The sequence below is a fragment of the Perca flavescens genome, chromosome 7 (assembly GCF_004354835.1).
Source record: "Perca flavescens isolate YP-PL-M2 chromosome 7, PFLA_1.0, whole genome shotgun sequence".
NCBI classification, from domain to species: domain Eukaryota; kingdom Metazoa; phylum Chordata; class Actinopteri; order Perciformes; family Percidae; genus Perca; species Perca flavescens.
In genome coordinates, this window is record NC_041337.1 from 241,415 (window position 1) to 262,612 (window position 21,198).

General features: G+C 40.3%; 1 protein-coding gene across 4 annotated transcripts; it reads right to left on the reverse strand.

Moving 5' to 3' along the window:
- Nucleotides 1-1,596: 1,596 nt before the first annotated feature.
- mapre1b (microtubule-associated protein, RP/EB family, member 1b) lies at nt 1,597-20,879 on the reverse strand. 4 transcript variants are annotated; one of them, XM_028582766.1, is made up of 7 exons: nt 20,660-20,879; nt 17,275-17,408; nt 15,249-15,394; nt 9,667-9,868; nt 9,457-9,566; nt 7,630-7,782; nt 1,597-5,085 (listed from the first exon to the last, which is right to left on the reverse strand). In XM_028582766.1, exons 2-7 carry the CDS (start codon nt 17,393-17,395, stop codon nt 5,041-5,043), a joined length of 777 nt encoding a protein of 258 aa, XP_028438567.1. In that variant the 5' UTR covers nt 17,396-17,408; nt 20,660-20,879; the 3' UTR covers nt 1,597-5,040. The 4 variants fall into 4 exon arrangements, with proteins under 4 accessions (XP_028438567.1, XP_028438565.1, XP_028438566.1 ...); XM_028582764.1 differs by having other exon boundaries at nt 17,275-17,405; nt 20,650-20,879; XM_028582765.1 differs by having other exon boundaries at nt 20,650-20,879.
- Nucleotides 20,880-21,198: the final 319 nt, after the last annotated feature.

The following is a 21,198-nucleotide window of genomic DNA, read 5'->3' on the forward strand; positions in this document are numbered from 1 at the left end:
GATTGGTCAGCATTTCCAATTCTTCCTCATCTGCATTCTAGGCATCATTGCAGCCAGGGAATGACTGTAACAGCACTGTAGCGGCACTTTCTACCTACTATATACAACCGTATGGAAGTCCTGACGGCTCAGTTAAAAGGCACAGTTTCTGAATACAGGCTGTTTGATACTTTCACAATATTTATATAGCACCTTTATAATAATAATTAAAAAAAAGAGACATGGACATTGTTTTGTTTTGTTTTTTACAATTTTGGACCTTTAACCTCTTAGTGGAGATAAAAGTTACGGATCCCCCGAATGGCCAAAACTTTCTGAGCATGATCTCTGTCAGGTGTGTGTGACTGAAACCAGTCCAAAGTTTGATATCAAACACCACACCCAGTCCTCCTCAGTAACACTTACATAACCCATATTACAACCGTCATAAAACCAGACCCGACATAACTGAAGATCTCGTTATGGTACCAGTCACACCTGACCGGTAAGTGACAACAGTTGGTATTAAGATTCAATAAATACACACTGTTAGGGAGCTAGGGGAGGAAGCTAACATTGGCACTGGGTCCAGTACAGAGGCCACTACGTAAAGGGGGATGTTGGCTCCCTCTTGCATAACGGAAAGCACTTCTTCAGTAAAGCTCGACACCAGTCCTCAGAACTACTCAAAATGTTTGTCTACAGTTTCAAGTGTTTGAGTGTGCCTCCCAGTTTAGAGAGAGACCTCAGTGTGCTACAGTTGGTCTGAACACACAGGAATGGTATTCCACTGAAGAAATGTCAAACTACAGGATAGCTTTAGGAAACGGGAGTTTCAAAGTGCTCACATGTGAATTGTATAACATAAAGTCCAGCCTTAGGAGTATTGTGCTTTAATTAATTCAGAGCATTTATCTGATTACAAAGGTTTAACCACTATCAATTTGACTTTCAACTATGTAGCTTGCTTTGGTTGCATTTAAGTTTTCATTGTACATATTTGGGAAATAATCAACTATTTTGATAATCAATGTATTGTTTCAGTACGGAAGCTTTTAGAGGCAAAGCACATTTCTTTTCTCGTAATCCATCTTCTAAGTCTGATCTAAATTGTTTTCATTCCTATGATTATGACATAAGAAAAGGTGGCAGGATCATCTTTCAAAGTTTCTTTAAAAAAAGTTTTTATCATATTCATTACGGCCATAAGAGGCTGAAAAACCCATGTTTGCGCCGATTAAAATACATTTCCGTAATAGTATAGTAATACTGTGGGTGTAGCTCTTTTTGTATAAGGTGTACAGTATAAGGTTTCTTTTTAGTTAATGGTTAAAACTTCTTTTTCTGTAACCATAACAGGATGTCGGGGAGGGATGCCAGCGTCTCTGCAGGGTCTTAAAAAGTCTAAAATTTAAATATGAGAAGTTTAGGCCTTAAAAAATCTTATATTCACTGAAGTATAGTGTAGTACATACTAAGTCTAAAATTATTAATAATAATAATTTCCTACATCCTTGTAACACCTCTAATGCTCTTTGAAATGTTTTTTTATTCTTTATTCTGGGGTGTTGTAGTTCTTTCATTCGTCCAAATATAATTCGCTGTAAATACAGATAATTATTACTCTGTGTCGCTTTTATTCAATTTGAATACACTCATTTACTTTGCAAGTACGTTTGTGACTCTACGTTCTCGTTGTACTTTTATGTTGTGATACAAGTGTTAAATTTCATTCATAAAGGTCTTAAATATGACTTGGTGAAACCTGCAGAGAGCCCAGGTTGGTTGAGGGCTGTTTTGGTGGTTAAATACCAATAAAAAATCTTCAAAAATACACGTCTAGCCAAAAGATAGACATGACCATAATGTTAACCTAACCCTTCCACACATAGTTCCACTATTCACACACGCAGGCAACGCCAGAAACTGATGCACCCATCAGAGACAGCCCAACAAGGCCCATCCCTGCAATGTTCCTGCTTGCATTCACAATGAAGCCATCCCAGCATTTTTCCTGGGATGTTACGAGGTCCTGAGGGGGGGGGAACTTGGCAGCACAGATTTATCCTGCCCCCCCCATGCAGGAAACATCTTGTTTTAGGGAAAGACTGCATGTGTGAAATGAGTGTTAAAACTTCATCCTAACAAATATGAAATAATTCAGCTGGTAAAACCTGTTTTCACCTGTTCTGCAGTCATAAACAGGAGAGAAAACAATTAAGATCAGACTTAGGGAATGACTCATCAAAAGAAGAACATCCTTACTTGCCTCTCACGGCTTCCCTATTTGAGTCGACTAAGCGAAAATGTCAGAAATAAAAATCCTGATTTCAGCATTAAAAAAAAACATGAGGATTTGTGGTTTTTCTTGGTTTAAAATCAACTAAAATATTAACCCAAATATCTTTGGGGTTTGGACTGTTGGTTAAATAAAAAATAAATAAAAAAAAGATACTTTCTGATCCAAGAAATTATGTTTCAACTATTTAGAAAATTTGAGAAAATAGTCAGCAGATTCTTTAATAAAGACGATGTTCATTAGTTCGAAGACCTTAGTTAATGTTCATGGGACCAAAGAGAATGCTGACAGTAAGGAGCAGTTGGTTGTGTTGCCACTGGGCTTATAGGACATTCGATCCGAAAATACAAGGACTTGCAGAAACGTCCTGACTTGCACTTTAAGTTGATGCGTGGTTAAATCCGTGTCCGATGAACAGCAAAGGAAAGGGAGCTTTTTATTCAGTACACCAGTTTCAGGTGACCAAACTTATATTTAATATTTGGTCCAATCCTTTTTAGTCCTGGACCTTCACATGTCCCTCAGACATCCGCAGACATTGATAAGATTTGCCAGATTCCCTTCCAACTTTTGAGAGTTTTTGGCTTTAGAAATTGAGCCATACGACTGATGAGGTGATGGAGTCGGACTAAACTCTCTGGTTGACTCATCTTAGCTGATCATTTTCCTGCTGCAATGTCCAAAAATTGGGTGGCTGAGTAAAACGAGTCCAAAAGTAATCACAAAATAAAATGGATGTAAAAACTCCCAAATTAAAGCTGAAAGTCAGTCAGAGCTTGAAGCTTATATTCATACCCAGCATGCTGCAGGGCACAGATGCCACCATACCAAGGTGGACTGTGCTCACATCAAGAAACTCCGTAGTTCAAATCAGTCTTTAGAACGGAAAAAATAAAAGCTTACATTCTGCAAAAAAGTACGATCTGGAAATTGTTTCTGAAAGCCAAAGTTCATGTTTTTTTGTAAGTGCGGTTTTACTAAAAGGCAACTACCAGAAAATACAAAAAAAAAAGATAGCCAGGCACCCTTTGATTATGTGCAACATTCAACCCACATGGCAGTGCTTGTTAAATGGTGAAGTTACCGGGTCTCTGATGGAGACATGCTCCATCAGCTGAGGGACACCCCAGAGCTAACCGATCCCAATTTAAATTCTACGCAATAGAGTTTCAAAGTCTGCAGCTGAGATACATTTATTTCACCGTGGAGCTAACTGGTGGTAAAAAAACACCCACACACTTCATCAGAAACCCATTCAGTTAAACTAAATATGTATATTTAGTTTGCTGTATGAACATTAGGTGGTTTGCTGCAACCCGACACACAGCTTTTGTCCAAAATACCTCCAACGTTGTTTATTTTCAGAACACGTTAAAAATAGGACTAACAGTACAAACATTTGCCCAATAAGACTAACATTAAAGTAAAATAAAAAAAGTTATGAAAAAAATGTTCTTATGATAAGGCCATTGATAAAGTGATGTACTTCAATAACAACGAGTTGCTGCTAACAGAAAACAGATTGTGTGGAATCAATAATAATGGGTTATTTCAAATCAGGTAAAAAATATCAAAATTACATTTTACAAAAGGACAGGGGGGTAGGGGGGTGGGGGAAGAAAAAGCCACTTTCCTGGAGCAGATTTAACAAGCTGAGGTCGAGTGGGAGCATGTGATCTGCTACAAGAAGAGCAGCACTTTCTATATCAGTAACCCCTCCTTTTCTCTCTATCGTTGTGAGAAAACAAGTCAAAGCTTGCCACAGTGATGTTTTAGTGAGCGTGAAAAATAAATGTTGAGAGCATCACTGACAGGTGCCCAAATAACTTGCAACAGAGAAAACTAAATAAAAAGAACAAATGAAATGGAGTGAGGGGGATAATACAGATAAACAGTAGCACACATTTACAAACAGGACTACATCAGGAGGTCTCCTTGGTGGTAAAAAGGCAGAGAGGAAACCCCCCCCCCGGCTGTTGCCTTGTCCCAGACTAAACCCTGAGCCCTTTGGAGTCAAATATATTGGCTACATCAAACTGGATCAAGTAGTTCAAAACACACTACTCATCTTCAGCAGGACTCAAAATGGGACCAGCAAGCAAAACATACTAAATACAGCTCAGATTTGGGTTTTTGTTTTTTTAAAACTGCAAAACTAAGTGTTGTAGTTTGGAATGTGTGTGTATTTCTCTGGGCATGCATCTTCCTACAAATTAATCTAATTCAGTATCAAGAGGAGAGGCACAAAATGGCTGCCGCGCCATCAGACAAAAACAAACCATGTGGCTTAGTTTGGGACAAAATGATGACAGTCGGGTCTTCAGAGGAGCTTCTTCATGTTGGATTGGTTTCAAATGGATTTTAAAACAAAACACACACACACACACACACACACACACACACACACACACACACACACACACACAACCGTGTTTTCACACTCAAGTCCATTACAAAAACCAGATATGTACTGCACAATCTGGTTTGGGAAAGGATGGGATTACAGGTGAGGGTGGGGGCCTGGGACTCTCGCAGACTGACAGGTGTGGAAGAAGAAGAAGAGCCTTTGACCGAGGCCTTCTTGATTATTGTTAAAAGAAGAAGATAGAGGAAGAGGTCCAGCAGGTTGGGATTTGGGTTCAGGGCTGGCGGGGCACAAGTCGAGAGATCAGGTTTGGTGATGATAGAAAACCAAACTGGCTGTCTTGGCTTGAGAAAGGATCTCGAGGTGGGGGCATGTAGACCAGGGAATCGCCTGAATATTAAAACTCCTCCTGCTCCTCGGCATCCGGGATCACGAAACCCTCCTGAGAGAGAGAGAGAGAGAGAGAGAGAGAGAGAGAGAGAGAGAGAGAGAGAGAGAGAGAGAGAGAGAGAGAGACAAAAGAGAGTATTACAAAGCCCCTTTTTCCTGTAGTTGCTGATAGGGTTGGGTACCTTTCACATCAGAACCAGCCTGGTGTTTGGTCTCGGTATTCAAAGGGTCCCGGTACTTGCCATTGCCCGTTTTCATTTTGCCTGGCAAACGTTGCATAGACCACTGTCTCCGTCTAGTTTAGTCAAATACAAGCACACAGCTCCACGTTTTCTCCTGCTCCACACAGCGTCAGCAGAACGTCAGGTTTCTTTCCCTAACGACCAACCACACGTTGTCATGACAAATCTAACCATTCGTGATTCAGAACAATGGGCGCATTCCATAAATATGGAAATTTTAACCATTATTTAAGTCCTTGCAGCTATTCGGATTTATAATGTATGCCTGCTCCTGGCGCAACACATGCAAGTTTTAATCTAAATGGCGCACTAAATTGGTCATAATTGCTTTCGGTTATAATCCGGACATAACCAGGCATGAAAACGGGTCAGGGGTGAAAAAGGTGAGAAGGATATTACCCCTCTAGAGGGGTCCGGGGGCATGCTCCCCCAGAAGAAAATTTTAAATATTCCATATTTTAAAGCATCAATCTGATGCATTTTGAGATGTATTTTTTGCCAACCAACAGTGTAATATTTCAATATGCACTCATTAGAGTTAAAGTTCTTCTGACATTACACAATAATAAAAGTCATAATTTTTAAAGACTAAAACGTTTTGGATCAATTTTTACTTCTTCCAACCATATGTTAAATAAAGAGTCAATGTGGATTTACATATTGCAATCATTGTGAAAACTAAACTTGACTACTTTGGCCAGGTCATCATCAAAAGCGAATTAGTACATTCATGATTTTGTCCATGTTGATATTAGCTGCTTTATTTACATTTATTAAAAACGTTGCATTGTTTATCTTTTCATATAGCTAGACGTCTAGACTCTGGGACAAGGCCGTGATGTTTAAATACCTGCCATGCTGATTCCAAACAGACAGCTTTGTCAAGGCATTTTGGTTTCAGATAGATTTTACAAATCATGTTCCGCTATGAACGTACACACACGTATAGTTTGTATCACGGTTGGTCGGTAAAGGAACCGTCGTAGCCGGTAACGTACTCGTATGACCGAAGCTTTGGGACTAGCAAGCCCCGTCTTACTGCTGCTGCCGTCCAAAACATGCGCTGCAGAAGCAAGCACCCGGCTCCCTCAATTTGAGGCACCAAGTGCTGAACGGCTTCCCGTCTCCACCCTTTTCTTCTTGTCCTCCATTCATGCCCAGCGCCATTTATTTTAACTACTTTCTCAACTAAAGCTCCCCCTTAAACATTTTCTCATCGAACCTACACGATTCACGTACGTCACCTATTTTGGTTTCAAAACGGCGAATTTCACCGAAAGGTGAGTGATTTTCATGTCTGCATAACATTACACTCAGGCACATTCTCAGCTGGTGCTCCCTGCTCCCGATGCATGTGAAAGTACCGGAATTTGGCACCTTTTGACTTTATGTGAACCAATACTCTGTAGTACCGACGTGATTCAGTTGGTACCGGTAAAAGGACAAGGTTCGGTGCCCAACCCTACTTGCTGATGCATCGGTTCTGTTCTTGCTGCTGTTACATTTCAATGACATAGTTGTTGCTTTTGCACCAATGTTAACATAATGTTATATTGTCTGCATCTTAAAACTGTATATACAGGTTTCCCTGTTGTACTATGTGCTTTAGCAATACTACAATATGGTCATGCTAATAAAGCCTTTTTGAATTTGAGAGAGATAGAGAGACACTGTGTTAAATGCTGTACAGCTCATTTCATCTAAAAACATATTTAACATATTTAGGGGTGTCAGGAGTCTCCAAATCCACAGTTCCACCAGTGATTTTAACTTATTTTTCTTTCAGCAGTGACAGCGATGCCACTCGCCAAAAACGACGAGGACAGATAAGAGAATGACATAATGGTAACTAGGAGGTCAGTCAGTCAGTAGCACTGAAAACATCCTCAGGCCTCAGTGAGCACGCCATTCCTCTGCTGGAATTTAGAATGGCGTCCACACTTGTTAGCAGCAGAGCAAATGTGTGTGGGAGTGTGTGTGTGTGTGTGTGATCATGGTGATGAAGGAACATGTCAAGTGTTTTTAATGATACACACAATATTTGTTGGTGGATTCATTCACTGTTGATTTGAGTCTTTTCATCCAATTCATCGACAAGAAAAATATAAAATATCACTAGTATTATTTATGGCCATATTTTTGCTATTTCTATGATTAATAGAATGTAATTTCGTCTCACTAAATGATATATAGAAAAAATATGATCTAATAAATTAAATTACAGAACTTAAAAAATATTATATATGTCATATTTTTTAATTGTGTAATTTAATTTCTAGTTTGACAAATTGAGGCCATTTTTGTATGCATCAACTCGTTGGCCTTCAGAACAAATGACATCACTGAAGACTCACGTCTGTGGCGTAGAGGATGTCGATGATCCTCTGCAGCGTGGGGTCGCCCTCTCCTTCCTTCTCCTGGCAAATGAGCTCAATGTTCCGCAGCTTACCAAAATAAAAGTCTCTCTCCTTCTCCATGTCCTGAATGGTAGATTTCAGCATCTCCACCTGTAGCAAAGGGGCCAAAACAGTTTTTGTTTCTACTTTTACAGTGCTTAGGTGCAAATGAATGTGCTCATTTGCATATTGCTGACATCACCACACAATTCTTTGATTTGAATCCTCTGATGTGGTGACACAGCGTTGTCTGTAGCTGCTGTGGTCCTGTAAAAAAATCTCCCACTAATCAAACCAAACAGCTTTTTAAGAACCAATGAACTGCCTCCTTGTCCTGCTGCTCGTACTCCACCCCCCTGTGAAGGAGCCTGAGCTCAGAGCGAGTCAATGCCACCAGATTTACTGCAAGCCTGCTGGAGAATCAATGAGAAAACTCAGCAAAAGTTGCCACTGCCACGCTTAAAGGGCAAAGAAAGTCGTCTAACTGTATCGGTTAGACAACTTTCTTTCGACAAAGTAGCGTAAACAATGGCATAGCTTTTCAGCTAGCTGAGCTGAAGATGTTGCTAGCTCCGTGGCTAACCCCCTTCACTTTAAGCAGCAGGTAGCAGCAAGACACAGGAACTTGGCTTGGGTCTTAAGGAGTTGTAGCATATATTCACCGACAGATTCAATTCAATTTTATTTATAGTATCAAATCATAACAAGAGTTATCTTGAGACACTTTACAGATAGAGTAGGTCTAGACCACACTCTATAATTTACAAAGCCCCAACAATTACAGTAATTCCCTCAAGAGCAAGCAGTGCGACAGTGGCGAGGATAAACTCCCTCTTGGGAAGAAAGCTCGGACAGACCCAGGCTCTTGGTAGGGGGTGTCTGACGGGCCGGTTGGGGATATGACGAACAGTGGTGATAATGGTCAAATTAATAATGGAACAGTGACTTCAGATTAGTCTTGCTTTGCCTGACCCTCCTCCAAAGCGCGCTGAAGGAGTGTCTGGCTACTCCTCATAGCATTCCTGGATGGGAGGAAAAAGTGCTCTGGTTTATTGGCATTTCTTTAGACCAATCACAATCGTCATAGGCGGTGCTATACTCCGCATGGAGCCGCTGCAAAATAGTCATGCAACAGAAACCTCCGATTGGACAGATAGTCTAGCTAGCTGTCTGGATTTACCCTGCGGAGATCTGAGGAGCAGTTAACCATAGTCCTCACAAATCCACCAGAGGTTAGAACACAGACACAAAACGGAAGGAAACCGAAAAGACAGGCATCCGGCGGAATTTCCTGCAGCACTGTAGCAATCCCAGAAGTGGAAGGCAAAGGATAGACTACCGACGGATAACTATACACAGAGTGCACTGCTGCGTTTGCAGCTACAATAGTTACTGCTAACTTCTTACTCCCTCTCTCCACCACACTTGATAACAGGTGGGCTGCAGCTGACACTATGTGGGCAACATGCAGGGTGTGTATGTGTGTGTGCTTGGCTGTAACACTGTGTGCCACTGTGTACGCAACCATCATGGGCACATTTGAGCAAAAGACAACAAGCAGACGCCCGTCCCATGTGTCGGTTCCAGATGCTCTTCACTTTGTTTTTATGCTCAGTTGGAGGGCAAATCCACTTGTGCCTAAGCTGTATAAAAGGCAGAAAACCCCTGGACTAAACTTTACATGTCCTCTTTGAAGACACCAATAAAGCTCATTTTAAATGATCTGCTGGTAGTAGGACGGAGTCACTTTCAATAGCGACTGTATAGAGCAGGTGATGTGCTGACCTCATTCATAAGCTCCGCCCTTTCCTCGTCGCCTCCTCCCATTCCCGGCTTCCTCGCACTGACGTTAGCCAACTTGGGCGCTACCTTGGCAACAGGTGGCCTTTGAGGAGCTGAAGAGACACAAAAGAGAAGGTTATTAACTTAAAAACAAACTTACCAGCATTTCCCCAATAAGATTTCAAACGGTTTGACCCAAACCAGAGCTCTGACCTTGACTGAGGGCCTTCTTAGGGGTTTTGGTGAGAGCTGACATGGCAGTGTTGGGTATGGGCATGGAATCCTGGCCCTGCCTAGCCTCCACTGGGTCGTACTCCTTCCCATCATAGTTGGCATCAAAGAACTTCTTAAACCACTGGACATACTCAAAGTTGTCCTGGAACTTCCCCTTCACCAGTTTGTCTACTGGAATGATCTAGAAGCAAAAAGAGAGGTAAGGCTGTTTTGACAGCTGTCTGCCTGGTAGCTTCAGGTTAATGGCAGCGTGCGCCGCTGCTGGTATGGTTACTACATTATCACTGTCAATACAGTTCATGTGTTTTTGTACCGATACCAAACCTCATATCTTTATTAGATACCTTCCGTTGGATCAAGATCTTCAGCCCCTACAGCACCAGAAAGTTTAAATAAGGTGTTGTAGAAATATGGAAAAGGCCATGAGGCTTCTGGGTATTATTCTATGCTTATGCAGAACCTGGGGAATGGAGCCTGGTCAGTCCTCAAGAAGACATGGGAAAGGGATTGGAGTGTTACGCTGGATGATTGAGTGGGACAGAATCTGTAGGAATATTAACACTATGTCACGCAATGTGAGGGTGTGCCTCATTCTGTTCAAGATTATGCATAGTTTCTGTTGGACTACCTCCAGAAGGTTTAGAACTGAAAGAGACACCAAATTGTTGGAAATGTAAGACAGAGGACATCCAATTACTTCATGTCCTATGGTCCTGTCTTATGTGGGATACATGATAACCGATGTCAGATTGCAGGGAGCCAGGTTCCAGGCAGCCCAAGATTAGTTTTTCCAGGTTGGAAATGGGGAAGGTACTTGAGCTATCTGGAGGGTTCATAAGAAGCTTTTCTTTTACTGACCTGCTTGAATAAAATCATGAACTAACAATGCATGTACTGTGAACGACGCTTGGCCCAGAAAAATGTCTTCAGTACTGGCACATACATTAAACACAAAGCAGGCCAGGACAGTGATGAAAAAAAGACATCAGTATAAAAAAAAAAAAAAAAGACATCAGCAATAAATCCAATTACTCAGCGAATGAGGAAGCTGACATTATTAGACAATTAACAAATCCTGAACAAGGGCAAAGTTTACAATGGCGGCACAGTGTTGCGGATTATAACCCTCAACAGCTATGAATACCAATGATATACTCTACATTTTCAAGTGTCTGTTACACTGATTTATGAATCAACACTGTCCACTCATTTCAAACAGAGCTCAGATCAAGAGTAATGACTTCAAGCAAATGGATGGAAGGAAGGAAGTTGAAACATGAATAAATGATGGCAGCCTTGTCAATAGTACCGCAAGCTGCTACATGTTCAGTCTGAAAACAAAGGACGACTAAGCTGCATCTGCCCTGCCCCTTATGATCTTTGTTGGCAATATCAAGACATTCTGAAGCTTCGAGAGCTGCAAGATGTTCTCAAAGCAAATACAATATTCATCCTATCATTTTTATCCTTACCAGGGTTTACTGGCATATTGTTTTATTTGGAACGTGGATTATAGGGTTAGGTTTGGTTTTGATTATCTATCTGAGGAATATATATATATATATATATATATATATATATATATATATATATATATATATATATATATATATATATATATATATATATATATATATAAAAAATCAGATTGGCAAATCTACCATAAACTAAGAAACTTTTTAACTAATTTAAATAGAAAGAAAAAGAAAATGTATTCTAAAGCCAGGATTAATGATCTGCAGCACGCCACCGTTCTCTTAATACATCCATGCACTCCGCTTGAGGAGCGGTTGGCTGGGCGCCTCTCAAAATCTGAAGAAAATCTTTTAAGCTGACCTTTGTTGATCTGAAATGAAGACAGATTCAGCAACTGTATGGCCTATTTCACGCTTAAAATGTTTTCAGAAACACGTTTCGGTGAACTATTTTCATAAATACGAGATGGTATTCTGAACAAACTGCCATTAGAGTCTGTTTTGAAATTCGGGAGCAGCCAGACCCATGTGACGCGTTCGCCCAATCAGCTGCCATGTGTTGCCATGCTCATCCTGCTCGTCATTTCTGGTAATAAAAAATATATATATATATATATATATATATATATATATATATATATATATATATATATATATATATATATATATATATATAAAATCAGTTCATGAAAAAACATCTGAACCACTCGGTTGGCTTGTCTCGGTTCGGAGCGTGTGTGGGTCGCACGGTTGGTCAGTCCACCGTTACCGTGCACTAACCTCTTACTGCCGTAGAGCCCACTTTCGACACTTGTGTTAAAACACTTACCAGAAATGACGAGCAGGATGAGCGTGACGAACGCAACACATGGCAGCTGATTGGGCGAACGCGTCACATGGGTCTGGCTGCTCCCGAATTTCAAAACAGACTCTAATGGCAGTTTGTTCAGAATACCATCTCGTATTTATGAAAATAGTTCACCGAAACGTGTTTCTGAAAACATTTTAAGCGTGAAATAGGCCATACAGTTGCTGAATCTGTCTTCATTTCAGATCAACAAAGGTCAGCTTAAAAGATTTTCTTCAGATTTTGAGAGGCGCCCAGCCAACCGCTCCTCAAGCGGAGTGCATGGATGTATTAAGAGAACGGTGGCGTGCTGCAGATCATTAATCCTGGCTTTAGAATACATTTTCTTTTTCTTTCTATTTAAATTAGTTAAAAAGTTTCTTAGTTTATGGTAGATTTGCCAATCTGATTGATAACCAGATCTTATTGCTATTAATTTTGCTAAATTGCGTTCCACCATATGTTCCTTTAACTCCTTATGGTGTACTGACGCTTCTGACCGTAAACTTCTTCACTGGAGCATGCTTTTCAATTATAGGCATAAAAATACCAACAAAGTTTTTCAATGCTTCCTCAGGATTTGTTTTCAGTAATACATCTGACCAACATACCTCTTTTACCTCATTTCTAAATCTGTCCTGATCAAACGATTTGTATGATCTCTTTTGTATTATTTTCGGTCCAGGCTTCGGCACTTTTGCTCTTCTAACAACAGCAACTAAATTATGATCACTATAGCCAGTAGGTATAGATAATGCTTTTGAGCATAGCTCAACTGCATTAGTAAAAATATGATCAATACACGTGGAAGTAATTGTGCCGTCACTCTTAGTAAATATTCTAGTTGGTTTGTTAATTACCTGTGACAAACCACATACATCTGTAACATTTTGAAGACTTTTTTTCATTGAACAACCTAATGCATTCCAGTCTATATTCAGATCTCCCATAAAATAGATTTCATAACTGCCCTCACACCCATGTTATAACATTTCACATATTTTCTTTAGATATTCACTATTCGCACTTGGTGGTCTATAACAACAACCAATCAACATGGGCTTCAAATGTGGCAGTTGTATTTGCAGCCATAGTGCCTCCACCTCCGTTGGCATTAAACCATTTCTAATTTTAATTGGTATGTGATCCTGAATAAAAAAATGCAACTCCTCCACCAAATGCATTTCTATCCCTCCTTACAATACAATATCCCTGTATATTCAAAGAAGCATCATCAAATGTAGAATCCAAATGTGTTTGACACAGCTAAAATATGCAATTGATTAAACATTAATATTTCAGAAATTTCAGTTAATTTATTTCTGATGCTACAGATATTAATATGAGCTATCTTCAAACCTTTTCTTGGCATTTTAGAGTGCTTCATCATTGTTTCAAGCAATAATAGTTATCTTCCTGTTTATCTAATACCAACTGCATTGGAGCTATGGTAAAGGAGGTATGGTAAAGGAGGTATGGTAAAGGGTATGTGATTATTTGGAGCTATTTTAATTCCAAAGGCCAAGGGAACTTTATCAGGATTCATAGTATCCTGGATCCATGAAATAACTGGCCTTTAAAAATAAAAATCTGCCTGCCTCTATGGGAATTTAACATAGGGGTGGACTGACTTTTGTTGCCAGCGGTTTAGACATTATTTTGAAGATATAATGAAATATTTACTAAAATGTGAGGGGTGTACTCACTTTTGTGAGACACACACACATCTTCTCATTCAATGCGTTTCCTTTTTATTTTCATGACTATTTACATTGTACATTCTCACTGAAGGCATCAAAACTATGAATGAACACATATGGAATTATGTACTTAACAAAAAAGTGTGAAATAACTGAAAATATGTCTTATATTTTAGATTATTCAAAGTAGCCACCCTTTGCTTTTTTATTAATAAGGGAAACATTTCCACTAATGAACCCTGACAAGGCACACCTGTGAAGGTAAAACCATTTCAGGTGACTACCTCATGAAGCTCATTGAGAGAACACCAAGGGTTTGCAGAGTTATCAAAAAAAGCAAAGGGTGGCTACTTTGAAGAATCTAAAATATAAGACATGTTTTCAGTTATTTCACACTTTTTTGTTAAGTACATAATTCCATATGTGTTCATTCATAGTTTTGATGCCTTCAGTGAGAATCTACAATGTAAATAGTCATGAAAATAAAAAGGAAACGCATTGAATGAGAAGGTGTGTCCAAACTTTTGGCCTGTACTGTATGTATGTATGTATGTATGTATGTATGTATGTATGTATGTATGTATGTATGTATAAATTGTCATTTCCCCCGCCGCGTGCGCGTCGGAGTTTGTCAACAAATGTGCGGGCAGCTGGGGAATGACCGGGCAGAGACGGGGTGAGTGAACTTACTGGAGTGTTGGCATATGGCGGGCAGAGAGCATTTATACTTCTATTTCTGCTCTGTTCTTCACATCAGTGAGGCATTCTTCTCTTTTTTAAACTCACTACACGCGGTTCACAACACACAGTTAGTTAGCGTAGTTAACACTACACACAGTAAAATGACGTGTCCTGTTTTTATCTGCTTTGAGAGAGTGAAGCTTTGGGCTGAGCTCTGTTATCTCAGAGCTGGTTGTTTTGGAGAAGAGTTGTCAGGCGAGGTGGAAGAGAGCCTGTCACCGAGGATAATGGGAACCATGCCAATAACACTGTTATAACACGTTTAAATAATAAAATCAGGGCTCTAGAGTGCGACCTTTATTTATAGAGTCGCAAATGCGACCAAATAAATAAAGTGACTCAACTTCATTTTTTCCAAATCTTTGAGCAATCAAATATGAAATGTCAATACAACAAAATAAAAAGGCTCGGTCCAGAAAATATGAAAATTGTCCTTTTTTCTTTACACCACAGGACTTCATTTGGCCCCTAAGAATCCCTTTGTATAAACTGGAATTTTGAAGCCACAAAAAGTGTTATGTTCTTATTCATTTTAAACATTGTAACAAATGCAGCCACAGTGAGCATCACAGCTTTTATCACCGCTGCTCACGGCATTGACAGCTATCAGACTGTATGAACATTTAGCACATGAGGGGCTGCTTATTTTAAAATACATTATACGTTTAAAACTCAGGTGCAAGGTCAATCAACAACAAAACATGCAATTTCTTCAGACCTTCTGTACTTAGTAGAACACATCTTGTAATTTAAAGTGAACATGTACACGATGTGCACTGGGTGCGTGTTGTTACTTACTTTGTCGACTCCCATCTTTTTGAAGGAAACCTGCAGAAGCTTGAAGTTATGGATGTATTCATGCTCCAGTTTGGCACCAAATTTAACTTTCTTCAGAGGCACAGAGTTGGGAAAGAGCATGTCCATGAACTGGCAGTAGGCAGCACCTGTACAATTAAAATGATCCACAAATAACGCAAATGTCCAATATAGTCAAATCGTTACAAGGACTGAGTGTGTGTGCTGCATGTTCAAAATCAGGAGATGCCTAAAAACAAGAACAAAAATTCAAAAACAACAAAAACTCCATTTAGGTATTGATTAGGTGTTAAACTACAAATCCAGCACCTTTAACACTTTCAGACAACACCAGCCGTAATCCATGTGAACTATTTCTACAATATTACCATTGCCCAAACACTACTTCTGTCTGGACTTGACTATGCCATTCCTGCATCCGCTGATCTGACACGCCTTTTTAATTAAACACAAGAGGGTTTACATATTAACAATCCAGTAGGGCTGTACCCAACACTAGGGTTGGGCATCGTTTGGATTTTAACGATTCTGACTTTGAGTGGTGGAGTTGAAATGGGTCACATACTTATTTCACAAATAAGAGGAATGTTTTATTTTAATTCAATGGTGGTTTGCAGTTTTACAGCTTTTTCAACGTAAAATAAAGCCAGACTAGAGCACTGCTTACTGTGCTCCATGGCTCAAACGCAACAAGCACCTGGCTGCTACAGAAACCAAAACTTCCGCATGTTAAATTGGGAAGCGATGATCAGATTTGAACCCAAATCCTCCAAACGATTCCAAAACGATTCCAATAAAGAAATGATTCCAATGGAATCGTAATTTTTTAAACGATTCCGATTAGGAATCGGTTCTCGATGCCCAACCCTACCCAACACCAACATTTTCAACCCCAAGTGAAGGCAGCAAGCGGAGAAAGAAACAAGATGAAGCTAGAGTTGAAGCGACATGCTTTGTTGTTGCAGGACACAAACTCCTGAGCAGTTCAGTGCTTTTACCTTCATAATGTTTAAAACATTTTTAAAGATGATTTTTTTGGGGGCATTTTAGGCCTTTTATATAGGACAGCTGAAGACATGAAAGGAGAGAGGGTGGCTTTTTAAGACCTTTTTTAAAAGGCCACCACAAATATGGTTTAAGACCTTAAAATGTTGGGAAATTTATTTTGATAGGAAAGAAAATTTATTGAGTCATTAATAAGATTGTTAACTAACTTAATAATTTAATAATGTCCTTATGCATCCTCAATAACAAAAATTATACAAGTAAATTCAAAAAGGCCATCCGATTGGTCAACTAGAACATGCTCAAATCAGCCAATACATCCGTGATGACAGCACACCAGGCTCATCACTTCAAATATTACTCTGCCAGAATTAAATCAAAAACTATTTTTGAAACATTTGTTTTCATGAAAAAAAAAAACATGAACCACTGTGGAACACACAGAAACCATTTTAAACGCTTGCCGTCAGTATTACATATTGCACCTTTAAATTGTTTTTGAACATTAAAGCATGTAAACATGTTTTAGTAATAACACAAAATACAAGTATGAACCTGAAAATGCTATATAATGGGTCCCCTTTAATAAAGGAGTAAGGCCACTAATGCTGACGTACTAGATGAGGATGCATTCGGTATGAATTTTAACATAAGTACAATGTGTGCAGTTAGCCAATAGTGATTAACTTAAGTTACAATCTTAAACTGGAAACGTTTTTTTTTGTACTTTTACTTTCCGTGTAAGATTCAAGTTTTCCTGGTTGATCTTTGACGAGACAAAGACAATGTGGCTCATGTGATGAAAACAGAAGCTTCAGTGTTTTTTCCTCTCACATAGTCAACGTATTCATCATCAGCTGCGACTGGCCTCCTGTTCCACAATCACACAGTCATACAAAATAGCACACATGCTTTCAAGAGGTCAGACAGCAGTCCATAAATGAAACAGATGTGGTCCTCCCATTAATAGAGAAAGATTTTAAAACAAAAAGACATGTCTTACCTGTACACAACATTTCTATTTTGGTGAGGTTCATCTGTAGAGAATCATTGATCCAGACCAACATGTCATGACGACTCAAGTTGTCACTGGTCACTGAAGTCGAGTACACATTTACAGCCATTGTCGGTCTCCTGCTGACACAGAGCAGAGAACAAGTGTGAGCCACGTGTACATGATGACTGGTTTACCTGTCAGAGTGTACCTGATGACTGGTTTACCTGTCAGAGTGTACCTGATGACTGGTTTACCTGTCAGAGTGGCTGCTAGAGCAGACAAACTCAAACTGATCACAGTACATAGTGGCTGAGCGTTAATATGCATCCTTGACGTTGGGTCATCATTATGAGGCATCTTTAACTAGAAACTGGTTTGTAAATAAACCTGCTACATGCTGCTACACCCTGCAACGCCCTGCTACACCCTGAAACGCCCTGCTACACCCTGCTAGACCCTGTAACGCCCTGCTAGACCCTGAAACGCCCTGCTACACCCTGCTAGACCCTGTAACGCCCTGCTAGACCCTGAAACGCCCTGCTACACCCTGCTAACCCTGTAACGCCCTGCTACACCCTGCTAGACCCTGTAACGCCCTGCTACACCCTGCTAGACCCTGTAACGCCCTGCTAGACCCTGAAACGCCCTGCTACACCCTGCTAGACCCTGCAACGCCCTGCTATACCCTGCAACACCCTGTAACGTCCTGTAACGCCCTGCTACACCCTGCAGTGCCCTGCTACACCCTGCAATGCCTTGCTACACCCTGAAGTGCCCTGCTACACCCTGTAACGCCCTGTAACGTCCTGTAACGCCCTGCTACACCCTGCAGTGCCCTGCTACACCCTGCAATGCCTTGCTACACCCTGAAGTGCCCTGCTACACCCTGTAACGCCCTGCTACACCCCACAGTGCCCTGCTATTCCATGAACTACTACAACTACCATTTCTAGTCACTGATCCATTTTATTGTGACCATTATTGCCACTTTTCATCACACCCGCAACCGGCACCGTCAGACACCTCCCACCAAGAGCCTGGGTCTGTCCCGTCAGACACCGCCTACCAAGAGCCTGGGTCTGTCCCGTCAGACACCTCCTACCAAGAGCCTGGGTCTGTCCCGTCAGACACCTCCTACCAAGAGCCTGGGTCTGTCCCGTCAGACACCTCCTACCAAGAGCCTGGGTCTGTCCAGTCAGACACCCCCTACCAAGAGCCTGGGTCTGTCCCGTCAGACACCTCCTACCAAGAGCCTGGGTCTGTCCCCTCAGACACCCCCTACCAAGAGCCTGGGTCTGTCCCGTCAGACACCTCCTACCAAGAGCCTGGGTCTGTCCCAGGTTTCTTCCTGAGAAGGAGTTTTTCCTCGCCACTGTCACACTAAATGCTTCCTCTTGGGGGAATTACTGGAATTGTTGTGTCTTTGTAAATTATAGAGTGTGGTCTAGACCTACTCTATCTGTAAAGTGTCTTGAGATAACTCTTGTTATGAATTGATACTATAAATAAAATTTAATCAAGCAACTGCGCTTATTATTATTATATATTATCTTTGTGGAGACAAAGTTTTAGATAAACTATGGCCTTCAAATAATTTACTCTTAAATTTTGAGGCAATACCAGGCCTGCAACTAACAATTATTTTCATTATCAATTAATCTGCAAAGTGGTCTGTAAAAATATAGTACAAAGAAATGCCCACAACATTTAAGTCGACATCTTCAAGTTCTCATGCGTGCGCGCATATATATATATATACACTTATAAACTAATCATTTCAGCTCTACACACAATAAGGAATTTAGATTTATTGTAATATAATCACATCAAATATGGAGAAAGTCTGAACTTTGGCATTAAAATTGACATCTTATTTTGGATTTAATTGTGGTAAAAGAAACAAAAAACAGCTTTTGGCTTTTTGACAGGGAAAGGGTTGCACTGAAGGCATACCCAAATATACTGGCAACCAAAACAATTCTTTATAATAAGCACACTTTCTAATTTGTCTTCAGCATTATCAATTACAGAAGTTAGAAACTACAAATTGAGGTTTTAAGCCATAATGTATGCACTACATGTATTACAGACATATGTAATGTCTCCCCATAAAGGTCTCTAGCTACAGCAGGAACCCTCATGTCCAGGTTAGACTAGACCAGTTATCAAAGTAGGGCCAGGGGCAGAGCTTTAAACTGGGCGGTTTTGTGTGTCTAAGACAAAATCTAGTCTCAAATCACAATGTCGAGGTATATTGATATTTAGTCCTGCCCGAGCTGGTAAAGTACTACCTGGAACCTTAGAGGAATAAGATGTAGTTTTAATTTTCTTTTATTGAGGGGTTTGTTCATATATCATTCATAGCCTGCTTTATACATGTTATTCATAAAAACAAGCAAGGATGTGTTTTTAAGGCTGTTGACAGTGTTTTCTAGTTTTATGGAGTGATTAAAAAAAAAAAAGAGATATCCAAAATGTCCTCCGTAAAAACCTTTGACTCAAATATGTCAACAAAATTCTGAATCTGGCTTTATACAATGTTCACTTAAAGATGTCTCATTTGCATATTTAGATAAACACACAAGTTCAGAAAATTAGTTATACAAAAAAATAATCGTCTCAATGTAACGTTAAGTAATCAACCGGGGACGTTTCATGGTGATATATGGTAGTTAAAATGTTTACCCTATTCACTTGTAGTGTCTTCCCTTAATCGAGAAAATAATCAACCAATTTGTTATCGTGTATAATTGCCAATAATTAAAAAAAAAATAACCGTTTGTTGCAGCTCTTCTCACTGACACGCCGGCTGATAGCAAGTAACGGTTACAAGTAACTATAGTAACGGTTAGCTAAATGAAACAGGGCCCGGGTAGCAGAAACATGTCAGCTAGCAGCTGACTTAGCTCTTAATTAGCATTGCGGCTACCCAACGGGATGTATGACAAGCTAATACCTCACAACTGATTCAATTAGGACCCGATTTGCGTGTATACGCAACCAACACGTAGCTTTAACTTAGCCCCGTTTCTGTCCCCGGCTAAACTCGACCACCGGCTAATGTGAGTCAGTTCATATTGCAGACATTGAGACGTCTTCCCCGCCCTGAACTCACACAGCACCCCGCTAGCTTGAGCTAGCTAGCTCGTCATTGTTAATGCGACAGTATCGGAGCTCGAAGGCTCTGGCTTTGTCCGCATTTCAGCAGTTACAGAAGCGGGCTACATATATGGGAAGCCTCGCCCTAGCTGCTTTACTCGGGAAACAGACATCACAAACTAGCATCTCAGCTAACACAGTTTAGCCGCCTTCTCCAACAGCCGCCTTTCACATGCCGGCTAATAACGCTAAAAGCCCCCGTGTTTCAGCCGTTCCACCTACCTAACGTTACCTGGAGTGTGTTGGCTTTCTCAGATCTTGGACACGATGCTTTGATTATTTTTCTGGAGCGTAAGTCGGTGTCATAAAAAGCGCTATCTGTAATTATTTCGACGGTATAGACACTTCTGCTTTTTCCTCTCCTTCTTCTTCTTCTTCTTCTTGGCAGCTCACGTTCACCCTACCGGCAGCGGAAGAACCGATTTGTTGACGTCACAACGGAACGGGAAACGCCTAAACGGAACCACGACGGTTTTTTTTGCGTAGACTTTTACGATTTTTTTCTTTTATTCATATTAAATAAGACTAATGAATACACACACACGAGCATGGGACTGCCTGACAAGGCATCTTGGGGATTGTTGGTCTTTTAGGCAGGATTTTAGAAATACTGAGGTCTTAAATGGAAGAAGAAAAAAGAACTCTTTGGGATTTTTCGTATTTATTCAGTTAACCCTACCATTTTTGTAGATCTCATTTTGACTTCTTGTCCTCAATGGTAGCTACCAACCTTAACATCAGATAACCAAATGTCAGCATGAGACAGAAGTG